Source organism: Colletotrichum abscissum (genome assembly GCF_030869225.1).
Source record: "Colletotrichum abscissum strain IMI 504890 chromosome Unknown Scaffold_42.1, whole genome shotgun sequence".
Taxonomy (NCBI): Eukaryota; Fungi; Ascomycota; class Sordariomycetes; order Glomerellales; family Glomerellaceae; genus Colletotrichum; species Colletotrichum abscissum.
The window spans coordinates 247,244-264,341 of NW_026850343.1; the positions used below are offsets into that span (position 1 = coordinate 247,244).

Consider the following 17,098-nt stretch of genomic DNA (forward strand, 5'->3'; position numbering starts at 1 on the left):
ATGGAACTTGGAGCGACGTTTCGAGACGGTTGAGACATGGAGCTGAAAGTCAAAACACACGTGCCCCATTTCCCGCATATTTCAGTCCCCCTAATTGTGAAAGCGACCCATCGAATTTTGGGGTCGTTTGTGTCTGGCGAACCTTGCTTCATCCCTGTCGAGAGTTTACTTACTGAGGCAGAATGATGGCCAGTTTAACGGGACGGACAAGACGCGGCAGGCAATTAAAGATTGATTCTCGTCGTTCGGTGCCGAACAAGACCCACATTTTCTTTCGGCGCCGGAATTTTGTCACCTTCATCTTTCTACGGAGTCTGGACGCCGAGTAAGGCGGCTGCGGGATATATGGAGCCTCCTGTATATCAAGCAAAAGATATGTATTGTCTAGAGTACTTTCGGCCTATCACTTTGACCCCGAATTCCGGGCAAAGACGCAACGATGCAACGTAAATTGTAGACGGTGATTCAGTTCATCCCGTGCACTCGAAGACCGAAATCTTCCCGGTCACATATAAGACTGTCATCAGGACCACCGACTCCTTCTGGTTCCTTTCTATCTACCATCAACCATCTGAACATATCCCACAGCTCATCTGACTATCTTGATTGGCCATGGATTTCGAGCCAACTGATGTTCTCATTGTCGGCGCTGGCCCGGTCGGCCTAGTGACTGCCCTCGGTCTGGCCCAGCAAGGCATCCCCACAATCATCATTGGTAAGTTGGCAGAGGCTACTTTGATGTTGGGCGGACCTGACGTTGAACCAAAGAAAGACGAAAGTTGGAGGTCCAGGAGTCCTTTGGCCGAGCCATTACTCTCTTTCCCCGCACTCTCGAGCTCTTCGAACAGGTCGGCGTCGCCAAGGAAATAGTTCAACAGGGCAACATTGTACGGGGAATCGCCACCTTCCAGGGCGGTAAAAGAGTGTCGGCAGTGGGCCAGCAGTCAATGTTCACTGCCATGACCGGAACTTTCCACGACTATATCATCAACATCCGTCAAAAGTCTTCTCAGGCCATCTTTGCTGCCAAGTATAGTGCCGTTTCAGGAAATGAAGTTCAATATCAGTGGGAACTTGTCGACTACCAAATCGACGACAAGCCCCAAGACGGCTACAATCTAACAGCTAGTCTTCAACATCCTCAACACGGAACACGTTCGGTCAGATGGTATAGCCCCTTCCCATACATGCCCCAATGAGAAGAACTTGACTAATTCTCCAAAGTAAATACCTGGTCGGCGCCGACGGAGTCACGTCTCAAGTCCGACAACTTGCCAAGATTGAAATGATTGGTGACGAAACGGCATACGAATGGGTTCGTTTTGATGGCCGTGTCAAGACCGACATTCCTGAGACCGACCTTGGCTTTGTGACAATCAACAGCGCCGAGTACGGCAGCGCCTTCCTAGCTCGGCTTGATAAGGATGCGTGCCGCCTGGGATACGTCTTCACTCCGACGCTCAAGGCCAAGTATCCCCAAGGTCTCAGCAAAGAACAGGCCATGGAGGAGGTAATCAAGTCCGTCCAACCGTTCAACCTTGAGTTCGAGCGAATCGACTGGTGGACAATTTACACGCAAGTATAATCCTGAAACCCACGAAAGCCAATTCACTAACAGCAAAAACAGCATCAAGCAAAAGGTCGCCGCGACCATGCGAAAGGATGACTTCGTATTCCTTGCCGGCGACGCTGCTCACACACACTCCTCCGGCTTCGGCCAGGGCATGAACACCGGAATCCACGACGCCATTAACCTCTCATGGAAGCTCGCTGGAGTTCTCAGAGGGTGGTATCAGACGGGAGTGCTCGACACGTACTCCGAGGAGCGCCTTGCCGTCGCGCAAAAGATCATTGATATCGACAAGACCCTGGCGGCTGTAATGTCTGGCGACGTGCCCGAGACGTGGAACGGATGCAGCGGCAAGCCTGAGCCGAGCAAGGTGCTGGGCGACATATTGACGTCCAACGCCAGCTTCAACATTGGTCTTGGCGTCAGCTATGGGCCCTCGGTCCTGGTCGACAAGGCAACCACTGGTAGTTTGGCCATCGGTCATCGCTGTCCTGACATCCTTCTCAGAGCACCCGGTCCGTCTGTTCCCATTCGCCTGCAGAGCATTATCCATAAGAACACTGGGCAGTGGAACATGCTCATCTTTGCTGGTCGCCCTGGTCAACAGACAGCAAAGGTGGCTGCGCTGCATGAGACTCTCGAGTCTCTCAACGCGGCCAATAAATACGACCAGATGGTTAACTTCACGACAATTGTCACCGGTACTATTACCAACACGTGGGATGTGTATGATGGGCTCCCTTCTAGTTTGGTGCTCTGTGATGTCGACGGACAGGGACACAATACCTTTGGAATCTCTGCCAAAAGCGGCGGGCTTGTTGTTCTGCGCCCAGACGGCATCTTGGCTGGCATATACCCGATCGAAAATGTGCAGGAGGTGGAACTTTTGTTCAAGGGTTTCTGGTCTGGTAGCACCAAGACACTCCCTCTTGTTTGAAGACACATGTAGCTAGACTTGAATATCCTAGACGCCGGAATAGATCTAGACCGTGACATAGAACCCCCGTACCACTTGATCCCGCAATCATGATGGCCACAACTTGAATGCATCTCACTTCATGACTGGGTCCTCAAAACCTGCGTGGTGAACATACGGTGAATTGTCGCCCTTTTCGCTGGAGGCATCGATAACCGCAAGCCAGCAGACTCACCGACATACCTGATTTTCAAACTTGTGTGGAGCAAAAGGACTACCCAACTACCGGCAACAAGATTGTGGTGGGAAGTATCACGGAAAGACTTTCCTTGCAAACCGCGTCAAATGATTCACATTTCATCACTGTTATGCCCAACAAATTTCGAGGTCTATCCTCTATCGCCGCCCGACCTCAAGTCATCGAGGAAGTCAAGTCCGAGGAAATCACCAAACCACGGCTCCATCTGATCGAGCATTTCTCCAAATTCCTGACCCGTCGAGGCTCCCACCTGGTCCACAGACCCGTCCTGGTCACTGCCAGCACGAACACCGTCACTGACTTGCTTGTCCTGAGAAACCTCGGGGATTAGATCCAATCGAGTTAATGCCCACTCAAAGATGGACAATACCCTCTTCATGACTGGTGAGTCCTGAAGCTGTTCGAGAATGATCAATCCTTGACGAATGTAGATGAGCGACATGGACTTGGTTGCGCTCGACTCGGTGGCATCCAAGGCGGTCTCTATGTGGAGGGCCAGTGCTATTGGTATATTGGAATTGCTTCCAGGCTCAATTGTTAGTCGTTCATTCTCAATTTTGGGACTCTCTGTTGGGGAGACGCACAACGACATGGGCAGGCTCCTAAGTTCGCCATTTGCAAGCGCTCTGCCGAACAGCGTGTCAAGCTCAAACATAGAGCATCGAAGTCGAACTCGTACCCAGTCGTACCGGGAAACATCAATAGACTTCCAATGAAGCTTGAGAGTCCTGTACAAGATACACTCGAACCTGTAACTGGCTGCGATTAGGGCCGTGATGTAGGGGCCATCGGTGAGGTGGTGGTCTGCGTAGATTGCCCCTCGAAGCTGACTTCTCCAATTATGAAATTCGTGAGCCATGGTTTCAGCGTTGACCTGATCTGGGTCGGATATTCCAACCAGCCATTTCCTTCCTGTCACCATTTGGTAAGTGTCAAGAGCTGTACCATATGTTGGCCAATTGCGTCCTACCTAGCACAGACAATTTGCAGTAATCAATGAAGTGAAGCTCTTGTTCACGAGTTACCGTGGAAGGGAACAGGGTGTTTATGTTGTCACTCTGAACTTCCCAATCTTCCGCCGTTGGCAACGCTGGCAGCTTCTTCTTGTCGCTGACCAGAGGCATACTTTGCATGCCAAGGAATGACAGTAGCACGTCTCGACACTAGAACGATGGGTCAATCCAAATGGCACGTGAGTCAAGTGGCTCCAATCTCCTGGGCCCAGGTGATCAACTCACGTAGATCACCCACCAAATTCTCCTATATAGCCCGCGAAGCTGAGTGTCCGCAATCCGTAGTTGATCACTGCGAATGATAATATTGAGAAGATTGAACCCGGGGTTGAGTATGGAATTTGAGGTGTGCTCACAGCTTCTGGAGTTCCAATTTCGTGGCAAGCCGGACGGCATTGAAGAACCAGTACTGAACATCTCGGTCGATGGGGTAGAAGAAGGCAGTTGTGCCTAGGATGAGGGATCCCTGAAGCAGGCATAGTTGACTCTTCTCGCATTGAAAGTCGTGTAGTAGCAATGCCTTGTTGAAGAATGCCGTCTGCGCCTCTGTGACGTTTGAGTATCCACACGAGGTGAGGAGCTCAGTCGGCACGTAGAGAGTAGCACTTGTTAGGACTGTCTGTATGAGGAACGGCGAATAAGATCCTGACTCGTAACATTGCAGGAAGTGGTTTGGATCCAATACTGGCGAATATGGATGAACAAAGCGAAAATAGGCAGTCAGAAACACCATTCTCAAACCTTCTTGTCAGCTGTCATGTGTTCATTATAGGAGTCGGCTTCAGAGTGTACGACTTACAAGGCATCCCGGTGCGGCAACATAAATGCGCCCTTCTTTATAAGAAACTCCAGATCCACTGGATCCAACCCCGTCATGCCGACCTGCGTGTTTTCTGGGTAGCGTGGAGTGTTATCGGTGGAGCTGTTGGCAATAGACCTGAGTCCGGGACTTTCACTCGTCTCACTGCCATTCATCGCCGTCTTTAGTATGCTGAGATAATGACTCCTTCCATTGTATTCGGCTTGCGCCTGCGGGAGTGCATAGACGTCTCTTATGTTTTCGGGCGTGGAGCCTGAACCTATCGAGCTCGTCTTCCCAAGTTCACCAAGGCCATGTGGATCATGCGAGCATTGAATGGAAGACCGCTGCGCACTTCGAGTAGAAAGGCTAGGCAAATCCACTACGGCATGGATTGACGAGGATTCTCTGGGCGTAGACTCAGTGTTCTGCTCCAGTCAGTCATCACTGCTATATCTCTACAGCTTCATATGCCATGGGCCGAACTTGAGCTGCCCGGATGAACCGATGGGAAGATACATAGAGTTCTCACATTCTGGGTGCCGTGGCAGTCTTGGATCAAATCGTCTGTTCTTCTCTTCCTTGAGCGCCATCGTCAGAGGACCGAGAATATTGTCCGAGGTTTCCCATGCTTTCGCCTACCTCTTTCGTATCTGGCGAGAGACCAACTTGCAACTCTCGGAGCATCCCTTGCTAACACATCGGCCGCAGGGTATCCCGACAATAGGCGCATCGCACTTGACCTTGCGCGAGTGACACTCAGTGCACGCTTTGCTGAGTCTCGCCACACCTACTCCAATGTCGGCGGCGGTCGCCATGTAAGCCGGTATACAATTCCGCTCCGGGGAACGTCTAGCTACCGGGGCTATATTCTTGTCGGCTTTTCGGCGAGACGCATAGGATGGAAGAAAAAAAGCCAAGTAATGGTTCACATAGTGTGAAGAGATAGGCTAAATGAAAGGAGATCATTGATAGTTTCGGCGCCGAACAGGGACCCATAATTCGATATCACGGCATTTCGGCATTTACAAAGTTTCCGGAATAACACAGCGTTACGACCTACCATGAACGGCCAAGCCCAGGAGCGGCTACCGCGCCATGTCCAAGGTCTTCAAAACCTCGTGTTCATTTGATCTTTCAACGCATATGCTGAGCTTCGTCGTTCATAACTATGACTGAGAAGATGCGAAGTAAGCTGTGAACACCTTTCGCGTCTGAAGGCACCAGTCGGCAGCCACGGTCGCTTGAGGCATTCTAATTTTATGGTTCTCCACAGTGGACCGTAGCGGGCCGCATCCTGTCAGGCCCTTGAGAGCTCCCCCCTCAGGGTTGGAAAAAATACTACTAGTATTTAGTATTAGTCTAGTCTAGTACTAGTAAGTCTAGTATTAGTCCACCCTTTAAAATACTAGACTAGTATTAGTATAGCTAGTACTAGACTAGACTAGTATTAGTATACTAATAGTATACTAATTAGTATAAAATATACTATTTATAGTAATTTTATTACTATTTTTAGAAATTTGAATATTGGTTTTAATTTACTCTAAAAAAATTCTAAAAAAATTCTAAAAAATATAATAAAAAATATTTCTATAGTAAATATAAGTAAAACTATTTAATTAAAAATATGTATAATTGAATTTTTGAATTCTTAAAACAATTAATAAAAACTAATATTTTAAGCATAGTTTATTTAAATAATAGTATTTATACTTTTAAAACTAAATAAAATAAGTATTTTATAGTTTTATTTTAATATATATAAGTATTTATAGCTAATTAATTATTATGAATTTATAAATAATCTTTTTAAATATATACTTATTAGTATACTAATACTAGTCTAGTATAGTATTAGTCCAGGCCGTACTATACTAGTCTAGTATTAGTCCAGGCCGTACTAGACTAGCCTAGTATTAGTCCAGGCCATACTAGACTAGACTAGACTAATTTCCAACCCTGCCCCTGATGATCCCCTCGGGACTCGGGCGGCGCTACAGAACGCGCGCTTCTCGACCGTAAGCGAGCAGCGTGAGATGTCTCACTGGGAGGCTGATTGGGTGATTGACTTGTGAAGGATGCAGGAACCGGCGCCTGTGTCCATCTTACCCGGTCGGGAACTTGGCTTTGGATGTGAGATTCTTTTTCCGACGTCGATGACAGCTTGCATGGATATGATTGACGTGGGGGTTGAGGCAGGAGAAGCATTGCTGGATCCGAGGTAGTGATGTTCATCGCCGACTTTCATGAATACACTTATCTTCCTCCTATTACCTGGTCGCTTGATCTCAATGCCTCAGATGCTGCGTCCTCTGTCAAACACAATTTCGATCTTCTCACTCCTCATGGCCTGTGATGAAGCCTCAGACTCAGATTGAGGCACTCAGAAGTGAGATTCAGCAGCCCAATCCCAATGTTCAATTCACAACGCCTTTAGCGAAGAGCTTACCTGCCGGGATTCACGTCAAGAGTGGTCGCTGCTAGTTCTCTTCACTCTATCCATGTTCGTCGTCAATTGACCTCTCATTAATGACATCTCCTGGGCGCATCAGCGATTCTCCAGAAGCATGGTGTTCAGTCAAGAGTAGGCATAAATACCTGACGTTTGTTACACAAATAAGGAGAGTGAGCAGTTGATATTGTGGGACCTCATTCTCTACACTAGTCGCGCAATGCACTGCGCATTCTCAGTTTGCCATACCTCAAAGGGCGAAATCTCATTTGATCGCATCAGATTAAGGTTGTGTGGAACATGAAGAACGTTTGAGTGGAACACGCTTTCGGGGCTTGGTGTAAAGATGTGCCGAGAGAAAGTCTAGTGGCAATTGCGGCATTTCCATGAGCTACACTGATCGTCATCCGCGCCGTCTGTCCCGTCACTGCACGACATTCTGTCGATGCTTGACATGATCAAGACGACATGAGTGAGAGATAAGACGTGACCAAAAGTCATGATGACGGATTCGATTTCATCTCATAGAGTGAGATCATAGAGTGAGATCATAGAGTGATTTCACAGAGTGAGATGGTACAACGCAAGTCTCAGTGTCCAAGATGCCATAAATCTCATGGAGGATATCTCATATGAACCGGAAGGCCTCAAGTTAAGGTACTCTAAGAGACGTGTGAAGACGTTAATTACTATGTGCCGGGACGGGTCAGCGTGTAGTGCTTACCCGGTGCCGGGCCCAGACGGTCCCAGACGGGCCCAAACGGACTCATGTCTCAGTTCCAAGCGAGCCTATCCGTACGCCATAAGAAGAGCCCCTCCGTGATGGCCGACTTCGGGCTTCCGCAGCCGAGAGAGACAGAAGACGGGAGATTTAGGTGGAAGCGCGGGGTCCCCCAGTCTCACCATCGCCCACGGTCCACACCTACGACCGCAACCCCGCCACGGCCAACCCACTCAGGCAATCCTAACAGTTGGCGACGGTGGCAGCGTCACGACCGTGTCCTGGGGCAACCCGCGTCTCCTCCTCCATCTCTACCATCCACCATCGACAATTGGTACTCGAGGGCCGTTAAGCGGGTCCGACGGTGGGCGTCACGGAGAGAAAGTACGAGGTACCCCATCCCATCAGGGTGCGCAGCTCATCCTGACAAACGATGATGCAATTGCGTGTTGGAACCCCTCACTTGTTTAAAAAGAGGCCACCTCGAAGCTCTCCCCAGCAATTCTTCCTTCTGCTGGTGATTCTTACGATAACTTATACTCTCCCTCTTCTTCTCTTCTGAATCAATCCTCATACAAATCCAGCAAAAATGTCTTTCGGAAGCAAGGCCAAGCTCAACACCGGCGCCGAGATCCCGTACGTCTAAATAATTACCCCTCCATCCATTCCCCTGCCGATCGCGATACCCCGCTCTCGCGCTCGCGTTCTGCCTCTTTTCTCTCCCTCCCAATCTACAAAACGAAAGAAAACACGCAAAGTGAATTGACTCTTTGGCCATTATAGCACTCTGGGATACGGCACTTGGCAGTCCGCCCCCGGCGAAGTCTCCGTCGGTGTCTACGAGGCCCTCAAGGCCGGCTACCGCCACCTCGATCTCGCCAAGATCTACCAGAACCAGCCCGAGGTCGCCCAGGGTATCAAGAAGGCCCTCGCCGAGATCCCCGGCCTCAAGCGTGAGGACATCTGGATCACCTCCAAGCTGTGGAACAACAACCACAAGCCCGAGAACGTCGAGGCCGCTCTCGACGAGACTCTCAAGGAGCTTGAGCTCGACTACCTTGACGTATGTCTTCCTCCAATACCCCTCCTTGCGTACTAGGTTGGGTGGGCATCGACGGGCGAGCAATACCCGGCTAACCCCTCACTCACAGCTCTACCTCATCCACTGGCCCGTTGCCTTCAAGAAGGATGGCGACAAGCTCTTCCCCCTCGCCGCCGAGGGTGAGGTTGACCTCGACCAGAGCGTCTCCCTGGTCGACACCTGGAAGGCCCTGATCGACCTCCCCAAGTCCAAGGCCAAGAACATCGGTGTTTCCAACTTCACCGTCGAGGACCTCCAGACCGTCATCGATGCCACCGGTGTCACCCCCGCCGTCAACCAGATCGAGCGCCACCCCCTCCTCCAGCAGAACGACACCCTGATCAAGTACGCCAAGGAAAAGAACATTCATATCACCGCCTACTCTGTATGTTCACCCCAAACACTACCCTCTTCCTTTTCTCAATGACGCAATAACTAACAAGCACAGGCCTTTGGCAACAACGGCTTCGGTCTTCCCCTCTTGATCGAGAACGACGTCGTCAAGAAGATCGCCACCAAGCTCAACGCCACCCCTGCCCAGGTCGTCCTCGCCTGGTCCCAGAACGGCGGCCACTCCGTCATCCCCAAGTCCGTCACCCCCAGCCGCATCCAGTCCAACTTTCAGGAGGTCAAGATCTCGGATGAGGACGTTGCCGCCATCAACGAGATCGGCAAGGAGCCCCGCCGCTACAACATTCCCTTCACCTACAAGCCCCGCTGGAACATCAACATCTGGGACGAGAAGGAGGAGAAGGAGGCCTCCAACAAGGTCGTTCGCAAGCTCTAAGTTTGTGTGCTGTTGATAAAGGAAAGAAAAAACTACCGCGTTCCTAGTTTATGATACCATGCGGGCCTTATATAGAAAAAGCCGTAGACGGCCATAGATGGACGACTCTATGAATAATGAAAACAAATAAGAACACTGCCAGTTCCATATCTCGTTGTGACGTTGCTGTAAAATCGGTGATGGTGTTCAAGCCTACCGAGACGATTAAACACCGATATGTCGAGCTTTGATGAACGGCGGTTAGGCTCTGAAAATAGCTCAAGGACCTCGAGCATTTGACGGGGCACAAGCCTTGGCACAGCATCCACCTCCGGGACCCGACTTTTCCGGTATGGTGTTCATTGATGGTGATCTCTCTCAAACCAAACCTGAAATTGGTTTAGCTTTCTCGATCCCTTAAAAATCTTGTATCAGTATCTTCAAGGTATTTCAAGATCTCTATTGACCCTGTTGATGAGTTGTCAATATCTCATGTTGGTGACAACAACTGACTTGGCCTCTGAGGAGCACCCGCTGACTAAGCAGACTATCTGTCATGACGACCTGTCGGTACGCGTAACGTCCGGAGCACATCCCCGGCCAATCAAGCTAAAAAGCTCACCTTACACTTTGATAACCAACGACCATTTCACCGCCCCTTCACCATGGCGGCCAAATATGCTGCACAGGACCTCTCGGACGCGGCACTAGGAGGTCCAATTGGCCTTAAAGATGGCTACTTTGTCGACAACTACGGTCGCACCCTCACGCTGCATGGCCTCAACATCTCTGGGGCGAGCAAGCTGCCTACGACGCCCAATGGCCTGTCTCATCTCACCGACGGCTTCTTCGAGCACCGAACGGTGACCTTCATCGGCCGGCCATTCCCCCTTGAAGATGCGCCGTTGCACTTCAGACGATTGCAGGCTTGGGGCTTGCCGCTTATTCGTCTGCTGGTAACGTGGGAGTCGATTGGTCACTCTGGGCCGGACCCGGAGACGGATGTGGATTTGGAGTATATCGACTACCTACGCCAACTCATCGAAATCATGCCGAAGTACGGCGTCAAGTGCTTCATTTGCGCCCACCAGGATGTGTGGAGTCGGTTCAGCGGCGGCAGCGGTGCACCCGGTTGGACGTTTGAAGTTGCTGGGCTCGATGTCGAGGCATTCACTGAGACCGGTGCCGCATATGTGCATGGGCAGGATGAACTGAGAAGAGCTACTGCGCCTGTGAACGAGAAGGAACCGAGCGGACCGTTTGTGTGGCCGTCTGGGTACCAGAAAATTGCGGCGTCGACGATGGCGACGTTGTTTTGGGCGGGCGATGCTCTGGCGCCGAAGCTGCAATGCAAGCGGTCGAAAGATGGCAGGGATGAGACTGTTTCGGCTCAGGAGTTTCTCCAGAGTGCCTTTATCGAAGCCTTTGGGCGGCTCGCGGATGAAGTGGCTGGCCTTGAGGCATGCGTTGGCTTTGAGCCCTTGAATGAGCCGCATCGAGGTCTTGTCAATCTTCATGGATTCGACGGTTGGAACTACGATACCGACTTACATATCGGATATTACCCTTCTCTGACACAAGCACTCGCACTTGCCAGTGGCTACGCTCAAGAAGTCAATTACTACGTTAAGTCCTGGCCGTTCCCTACCCGCATTTCGCACAAAACCGTCGTCGACCCGAAGGGAAGATCTGCCTGGTTGGCTGCTAAGCCAACTGCATCGAAACCACAAAACTATGGTCTCGGCGAGTGTGTATGGCGCGCTCATGGCGTTTGGGAATGGGATGAGGCGAAAAAGGGCCCAAAGGTCTTGCAGCAAGACTACTTCGAGGTGGACCATCGGCCAGGCCGTGAAGGCAAGCCGCTAGAATGGTACCGCGACTTTTACGGTCCCTTCCTCAAGCGCTTCTCGGAACGCGTCTCACGGAAATCTTCCCGCCAATTCTGCTTCTTTGAGCCGATACCGAACGAGTTTGTGCCTCCTTGGGTTAGCCAGGACGGCAAGGTGGACGAAGCCGGACAAAAGCAAACGTATGCAACCAAGACAATCATCGACACCCCGAGGCCAGAGAACCTCGTTTTTGCCCCTCATTTCTACGACCTCAACGTACTATTCAGCAAGCATCACTCCTGGATGAGCGTCAACGTACAAGGCCTCTCCAGGGGCATGTTCATACTGAAGGCACTCTACTTCGGCGCCAGGGCCCTCCGCCAAAACTACCGCACGCAACTCGCAAACATCCTCAAGTACGGGCAAAAGTCGCTGGGGACCCACGTGCCCGCCCTCATCGGCGAGGTTGGCATACCTTACGACATCAACGGCGGCGAAGCCTTCAAGACGGGCAATTACGATAAGCTGCGGGAGCTGATGCACGCGCTCGTCTCCGCCATGGAGGACAACAATCTTGCGTTTACGCTGTGGAATTATAACCCTGATAATCGGGTGGAGTACGGCGATGGGTGGAACAAGGAGGATTTCTCTGTCGTTAACGGCGACACTGAAGCGAAGCCCGGCCACATTTTGCCAGATTATGCGAACGAGGCGCACGAAGATGATGAGCTGTACCGCGGTGGGAGGGTGTTGGACGTGATTATTCGTCCTTACGCCGTCAAGATTCCAGGCCGCCACGTTCGCTCGGATTGGGATCCGCGGACCCTCCACTACGAGTTCGAGTGGACTTCAGAGGCCGAGAGTGACGCCAAGAACAGCAAAAGTCAACCCGAAAAGTCCCGGACGACGGAGATATTTGTGCCAGAGTACCACTACGCACAACGCAACATCGACATCAAAGTCAGCGATGGAGAGTGGTCGTACGATCCTGATCTGGCGACACTGTACGTTAAGCATGATGGAAGCAAGAGCACGCATCGCTTGACAATCGATATTACGAATATTCCGAGGCATCTGATGGAGACTGTTGAGAAAAGGCGGCGGGCGTTCCCGCCTAGTTTCCCACTGAGTCTCATCTCGCCGAGCACGGAGCTTGCGATTGAAGAGTTGATGATGCCAATGTTGTTGCCTGGGCTTCTTGTCATTTTGCTGGCTGTTGTGACGATGTTTGTCTAGTGGTGAAGGATTAATTCGCAGCAGAAAGGTAGTTGCGGTAGACTTTCAAGTTGATGGAGTTAGATATTGGGTGCTTAGATGAGCTTTGTAAGAGACATAAGGCCAGAGGCTTGAGTATGGCTCATGTCTCTTTGACTTCGAGAATGGAAATACGCTGCCCCACGTCGAAAGCTGACAAGTGAATCGTGTGAGAACTCATAGGTTGCCATTTTCACCCGTATGGTCATGAAGTGCCTAGCATCATCAATTACCTGCCTTAATTATGGTCTGAAGTTGACGTCTCAGACGTGAGTTCAAGATATAGGAAGATAGAGTGGATGGTAAACATTAGATATCAGAACCAAGAGGCGTCAGAAGTTCATATGCATGGGGCCACTTTTATCCGTCTTTAGGTCAAGTTTATTGGTTTAGCTTTTGCCCCTCCCCCTCTTTTGGCCATGCTTCTGTCAACCTCTGTTGAGCTCACAGCCAGATTCCATGTGATCAACAGGCAACCTACCCCGACCGACTTAGACGTTGATAATAGCAACGACTTTTTATTACATCTCATACCTTTGTAAGCTCACCCATGAGATTACTGTCTGTCTACGAGAAAGTAGTATGCTGATCAGGCTAGTAGAAAACATCTCGACCTATCTACCCAGCAACATCCGTAGTACTAGAGAATATCTTCTTGTGTGACTGAAAACACTCGTCTCCTATCTTGTTCCTAACAGCTGTCGTGAAACGACCCAACACCACCACAACGATGATGGGCTACGACGATGACGACGGCATGGGAAGCCGCCTCCTCGAACACCGCGCAAGCGACACCCACAGAATGGTCCCCAAATCAGACCTCGTCATCTACAACCCCTCGACCCAGCTCCTCGGCATGCAAATGTACTCCTGGGCCACCAAACGTCCCGTCCCCGAACGCGGCAGCATGGTCGTCTACATTGACGGCGCCTGCCGCAACAACGGGCTCCCCGATGCACAAGCCTCGTGGGGCGTCTACTTTGGTCCCGGGTCGCGATATAACGCGTGCGGGTTGTTGGCGAGGGACCTCCCGCAGACGAGCTCAAGGGCTGAGATTGAGGCGCTGGTGCAGGCTGTGAGGATTATTTGCGAGATTACGGGGAGGGATTATTCGTTGAATCGGATTACGATTGCGACGGACTCAGAGTATCTTGCGAGTGCGATGGCGCTTTGGATTGGGGACTGGATCGAGAATGAAGGGTTGAACGCGAGAGGGAAGAGAGTTGCGCATTTTGAGGTGTTGAGGGAGTTGCATGAGCGGTTGGATGAGATGACGTATGGAGATGATGGTGGGAGGGACATCTTATTTTGGGCTATCCCAAGAGAGGAAAACACCGAGGCTGATGCGTTGGCTAATCAGGCGTTTTCAACAGGTCGTAGGACGTTTTGATGTTGATAGGAGCAGTAATCTTTTACGACTTCTGTAAAGATGTTCTTAGTCTTGTATTGGGCTTCTGAAACTTTGGGGGACGGGAGCTACCATGATTAATTGGATGAGTCCGTATACTCGCTGAAATAGTGTTAGTTCACACGGTACAGGTGATGATCTGAGAAGGCTAGTTGGCGAGACATCACATCGTTTCCATTCTAACTACTATCTTGTCTGGCTGCTTGTAAAATTGTGAATAACCTTCGAGCCGTTGCACAGGACTAGGGTAAGAGGTAACAACCAATGAAAAACAGCAGTCCGGAGAAGTCCAACTCTGCTTACGTCACGTGATTGGAAGCTATAAGTTGATCTGGGGGATCCTCTTTCACAATCTACGTAGCAGCAAAAAGTAAGGTGCATTCAGCTACCTAATTACACTTGCGAGCAATCCAGCTCAGATTTCAACATTGATCGACAATCCTTGTAGCTATGGTGACTCAGTCTCACCACCGTCGCTGGTCTCATCTATGTGACCGTTGTCTGACTATTTTCACTGAAGCTAGAGTAGTCTCTTCATACGGTCTGTACTCTCCGAAAAATGATGGCTACCGGCTCCCGCACACAAAGGAGAGCCTGGAACAAGGAAAGGGCGGTGGCTGTCGCATCTGCAGTCTCATATGGTTCCGGCGCTTGAGCTTTGGGGGAAAGCACGATATTCCATGGCCAGACTGGGATGACTTGGATCCGGACGATAGTCTCGAGCTTCGATACGGCTTCGCCAGCGGAACGCAAGGTTACGATATTCACATGGGTCTGTGGAGATTAGACGAAGAGAATGCCAACAGGATGCAAACCATATTTTTCTCGGTCGAAGAAACAACAGGTTCGTGACGCTTCCGAGTAATTACATTGCTATGATACCAGAAGCTCATGCAGAATGACAGCGGAAATTGCAGCTTCGATTCCAGGGGAAGAGTCAATTCTGGCTCTGAACACCAATACTGGCTCGGAGCAAGCATTCGGCTTAGCTCAGAAGTTTCTCACGGATTGCCTGACATCACACGATTGCTCAATGCAAAACGAAGACGGATGGGCCCCCACTCGCCTGATTGACTTGGGAGAGTCCCCTTCCGACGTAGCCAAGCTGGTACATTCGCAATCTCTGCAGCGCCCTGTTCAATGGATGACGCTGAGTCACTGCTGGGGCTTAAAGCAGCCGTGCACCCTCCTTGAAACCAACATCAAGCAGTTTATGATAGGCATACCGCACACAGAGCTTTCCAAAACCTTTTCCGACGCCTTTATCATCGCCAGGAGACTTGGGGTTCGATATCTATGGATAGATTCCATCTGCATCATTCAACAGAGCGAGGATGACTGGAGACGAGAGGCTCCTACTATGGGCAAGGTATACAGCCTGTCACTTTGCACCATATCCGCAAGCCATGCGGCGGACGGATTAGGCGGCTGTTTTTCGGACAGAGACCCTTGGACTGTCTTGCCCTGCGTCATACCATCGCCGTTCTCGACGGATTCTGTGGCTCCGCCATTTCTTCTTCACGGGGAAAACCTAGATGCCAGATGGAAGTCAGACATTCCAGAGGCGCCGCTGCATAAGCGAGCTTGGGTCTTTCAGGAGCGACTGCTCTCTCCTCGAACACTCTACTTTGGTCGGCAGCAGATCCTTTGGGGATGCGGCCAGCGCGAGCTTTGTGAATCGTTTCCTGAAGGGGTCCCGTCGCAGCCGGCCACAATCTGGTGGCAATTTATCGGCGACCGGAGACGTTTCCGAGACATGCTGCTCGAGAGCGCGGGGACCAAGCCCTTTGAGGCTGCGTGGTCGGAAACAGTGAAGATGTATTCAAAGACAAAGCTTACGTTCCCTAGCGACAGGCAAGTGGCTTTTTCGGGCTTGCCCGGTCAGTTGCAGGATAAGCGCGATACCCAGCAAGCTTATGGTGTATGGATAGACGAGAGTTTGCCATGGGCTCTGCTGTGGAGTGCTCAGGAGAAGGTTCGCGCGCGGCCGACTGATTACTTGGCGCCATCGTGGTCGTGGATGACACTGAACACGCAGGTAACATTCGGGAACTGGTATCCGCATGGAACGGGGCTGGTAATGGCTGTTGGTCTCAGAACTTCTGGCCTTGGTGGCATGAATAGGATCGGAAAGGCGGAAAATGACGGGCTGATTCTAGAGGGTGTCCTCAAGGTGGCGTTCTATAGAAATGAGACTAACGACGATGGCGACGCGAAGCACATGATCTCGCAGCTGAAGGGCAGAGATGAAGAGACCATTCAACTCCAGGCATTCACTAGTACAAGAGATCGGAAAGCGCCATTATCGATGCTCCAACCGACGATCTCAGAATCTGAATCAGATTGGACGCAAATTTACGGTTGGGACTCGCCTGGAGAGACACCGACAGGAGATATTGTCGTTTGTCTTCCGTTGGTCAACCATACAGACCGCGTTTTGAGGTTTGAGGGACTATTTCTTGAGCCTGTGCCGCAATCGCCGAAGAACGACACTGTTCTGTATGCAAGCGGAGTGGAGGCTGACGAGCAACTGCCAAAGTTCCGGCGTATTGGAAGCTATCACCTGATGCACCGCGCCGATTGGGTGGCAACAACCGAAAAGTTGCGTTTCATGCTGGTTTAACCAATTGGAAGTGGCATTATCAAATATTTCACAGGATCAAAATTACAAAAGACTTCGCCGCCCTGGTGATGAACTGGGAGCTACATCTCATGGTGCTCAAACTGGGAAACTTCAGGTACTCGTGCTGGCTCCGAACTCGGGTACTCTCGCTAAGCCTGTCGTCGAGTAGGCTGGGTGGCGTTCAACTGATTGTTGACCATTAACCACTCCACCACCAGCCAGTTTGATCCGATCCTTCGACCTAGACGGGCGCCTGCTGGCTAGTGACAGAAATGGAGCTGAGGGGACCTATATGGGCTTCATTCGGTGTGTGTTCGTATGACTAGGTTGGCGGTTGTGTATTCGGGCAGGTAGGTTGGCAAGAATACGCAAAGAAAACCCATGCAGGCATTCGCCAACCTTTT

At 50.9% G+C, this 17,098-nt stretch overlaps 6 protein-coding genes across 6 annotated transcripts; 5 read left to right on the forward strand and 1 right to left on the reverse strand.

Annotated features, from left to right (window-relative positions):
* Positions 1-612: 612 nt before the first annotated feature.
* Positions 613-2,507, forward strand: CABS01_13081 (FAD binding domain-containing protein; the record flags this gene model as incomplete). Its single annotated transcript, XM_060546427.1, has 4 exons — positions 613-715; positions 769-1,168; positions 1,225-1,560; positions 1,628-2,507. The coding sequence occupies 4 exons, from the start codon at positions 613-615 to the stop codon at positions 2,505-2,507; spliced, it is 1,719 nt and encodes a 572-aa protein (XP_060395325.1).
* A 368-nt stretch (positions 2,508-2,875) lies between these two features.
* Positions 2,876-4,733, reverse strand: CABS01_13082 (uncharacterized protein; the record flags this gene model as incomplete). Its single annotated transcript, XM_060546428.1, has 4 exons — positions 2,876-3,657; positions 3,716-3,870; positions 4,115-4,363; positions 4,558-4,733. The coding sequence occupies 4 exons, from the start codon at positions 4,731-4,733 to the stop codon at positions 2,876-2,878; spliced, it is 1,362 nt and encodes a 453-aa protein (XP_060395326.1).
* A 3,589-nt stretch (positions 4,734-8,322) lies between these two features.
* Positions 8,323-9,601, forward strand: CABS01_13083 (aldo/keto reductase; the record flags this gene model as incomplete). Its single annotated transcript, XM_060546429.1, has 4 exons — positions 8,323-8,369; positions 8,517-8,796; positions 8,885-9,199; positions 9,263-9,601. The coding sequence occupies 4 exons, from the start codon at positions 8,323-8,325 to the stop codon at positions 9,599-9,601; spliced, it is 981 nt and encodes a 326-aa protein (XP_060395327.1).
* A 644-nt stretch (positions 9,602-10,245) lies between these two features.
* On the forward strand, positions 10,246-12,645 carry CABS01_13084 (glycoside hydrolase family 5 protein; the record flags this gene model as incomplete). Its single annotated transcript, XM_060546430.1, has 1 exon — positions 10,246-12,645. One exon carries the CDS (start codon positions 10,246-10,248, stop codon positions 12,643-12,645), a length of 2,400 nt encoding a protein of 799 aa, XP_060395328.1.
* A 748-nt stretch (positions 12,646-13,393) lies between these two features.
* On the forward strand, positions 13,394-14,053 carry CABS01_13085 (uncharacterized protein; the record flags this gene model as incomplete). Its single annotated transcript, XM_060546431.1, has 1 exon — positions 13,394-14,053. One exon carries the CDS (start codon positions 13,394-13,396, stop codon positions 14,051-14,053), a length of 660 nt encoding a protein of 219 aa, XP_060395329.1.
* Positions 14,054-14,521: 468 nt separating this feature from the next.
* On the forward strand, positions 14,522-16,694 carry CABS01_13086 (uncharacterized protein; the record flags this gene model as incomplete). The annotated part of the gene is made up of 2 exons (XM_060546432.1): positions 14,522-14,915; positions 14,977-16,694. 2 exons carry the CDS (start codon positions 14,522-14,524, stop codon positions 16,692-16,694), a joined length of 2,112 nt encoding a protein of 703 aa, XP_060395330.1.
* Positions 16,695-17,098: the final 404 nt, after the last annotated feature.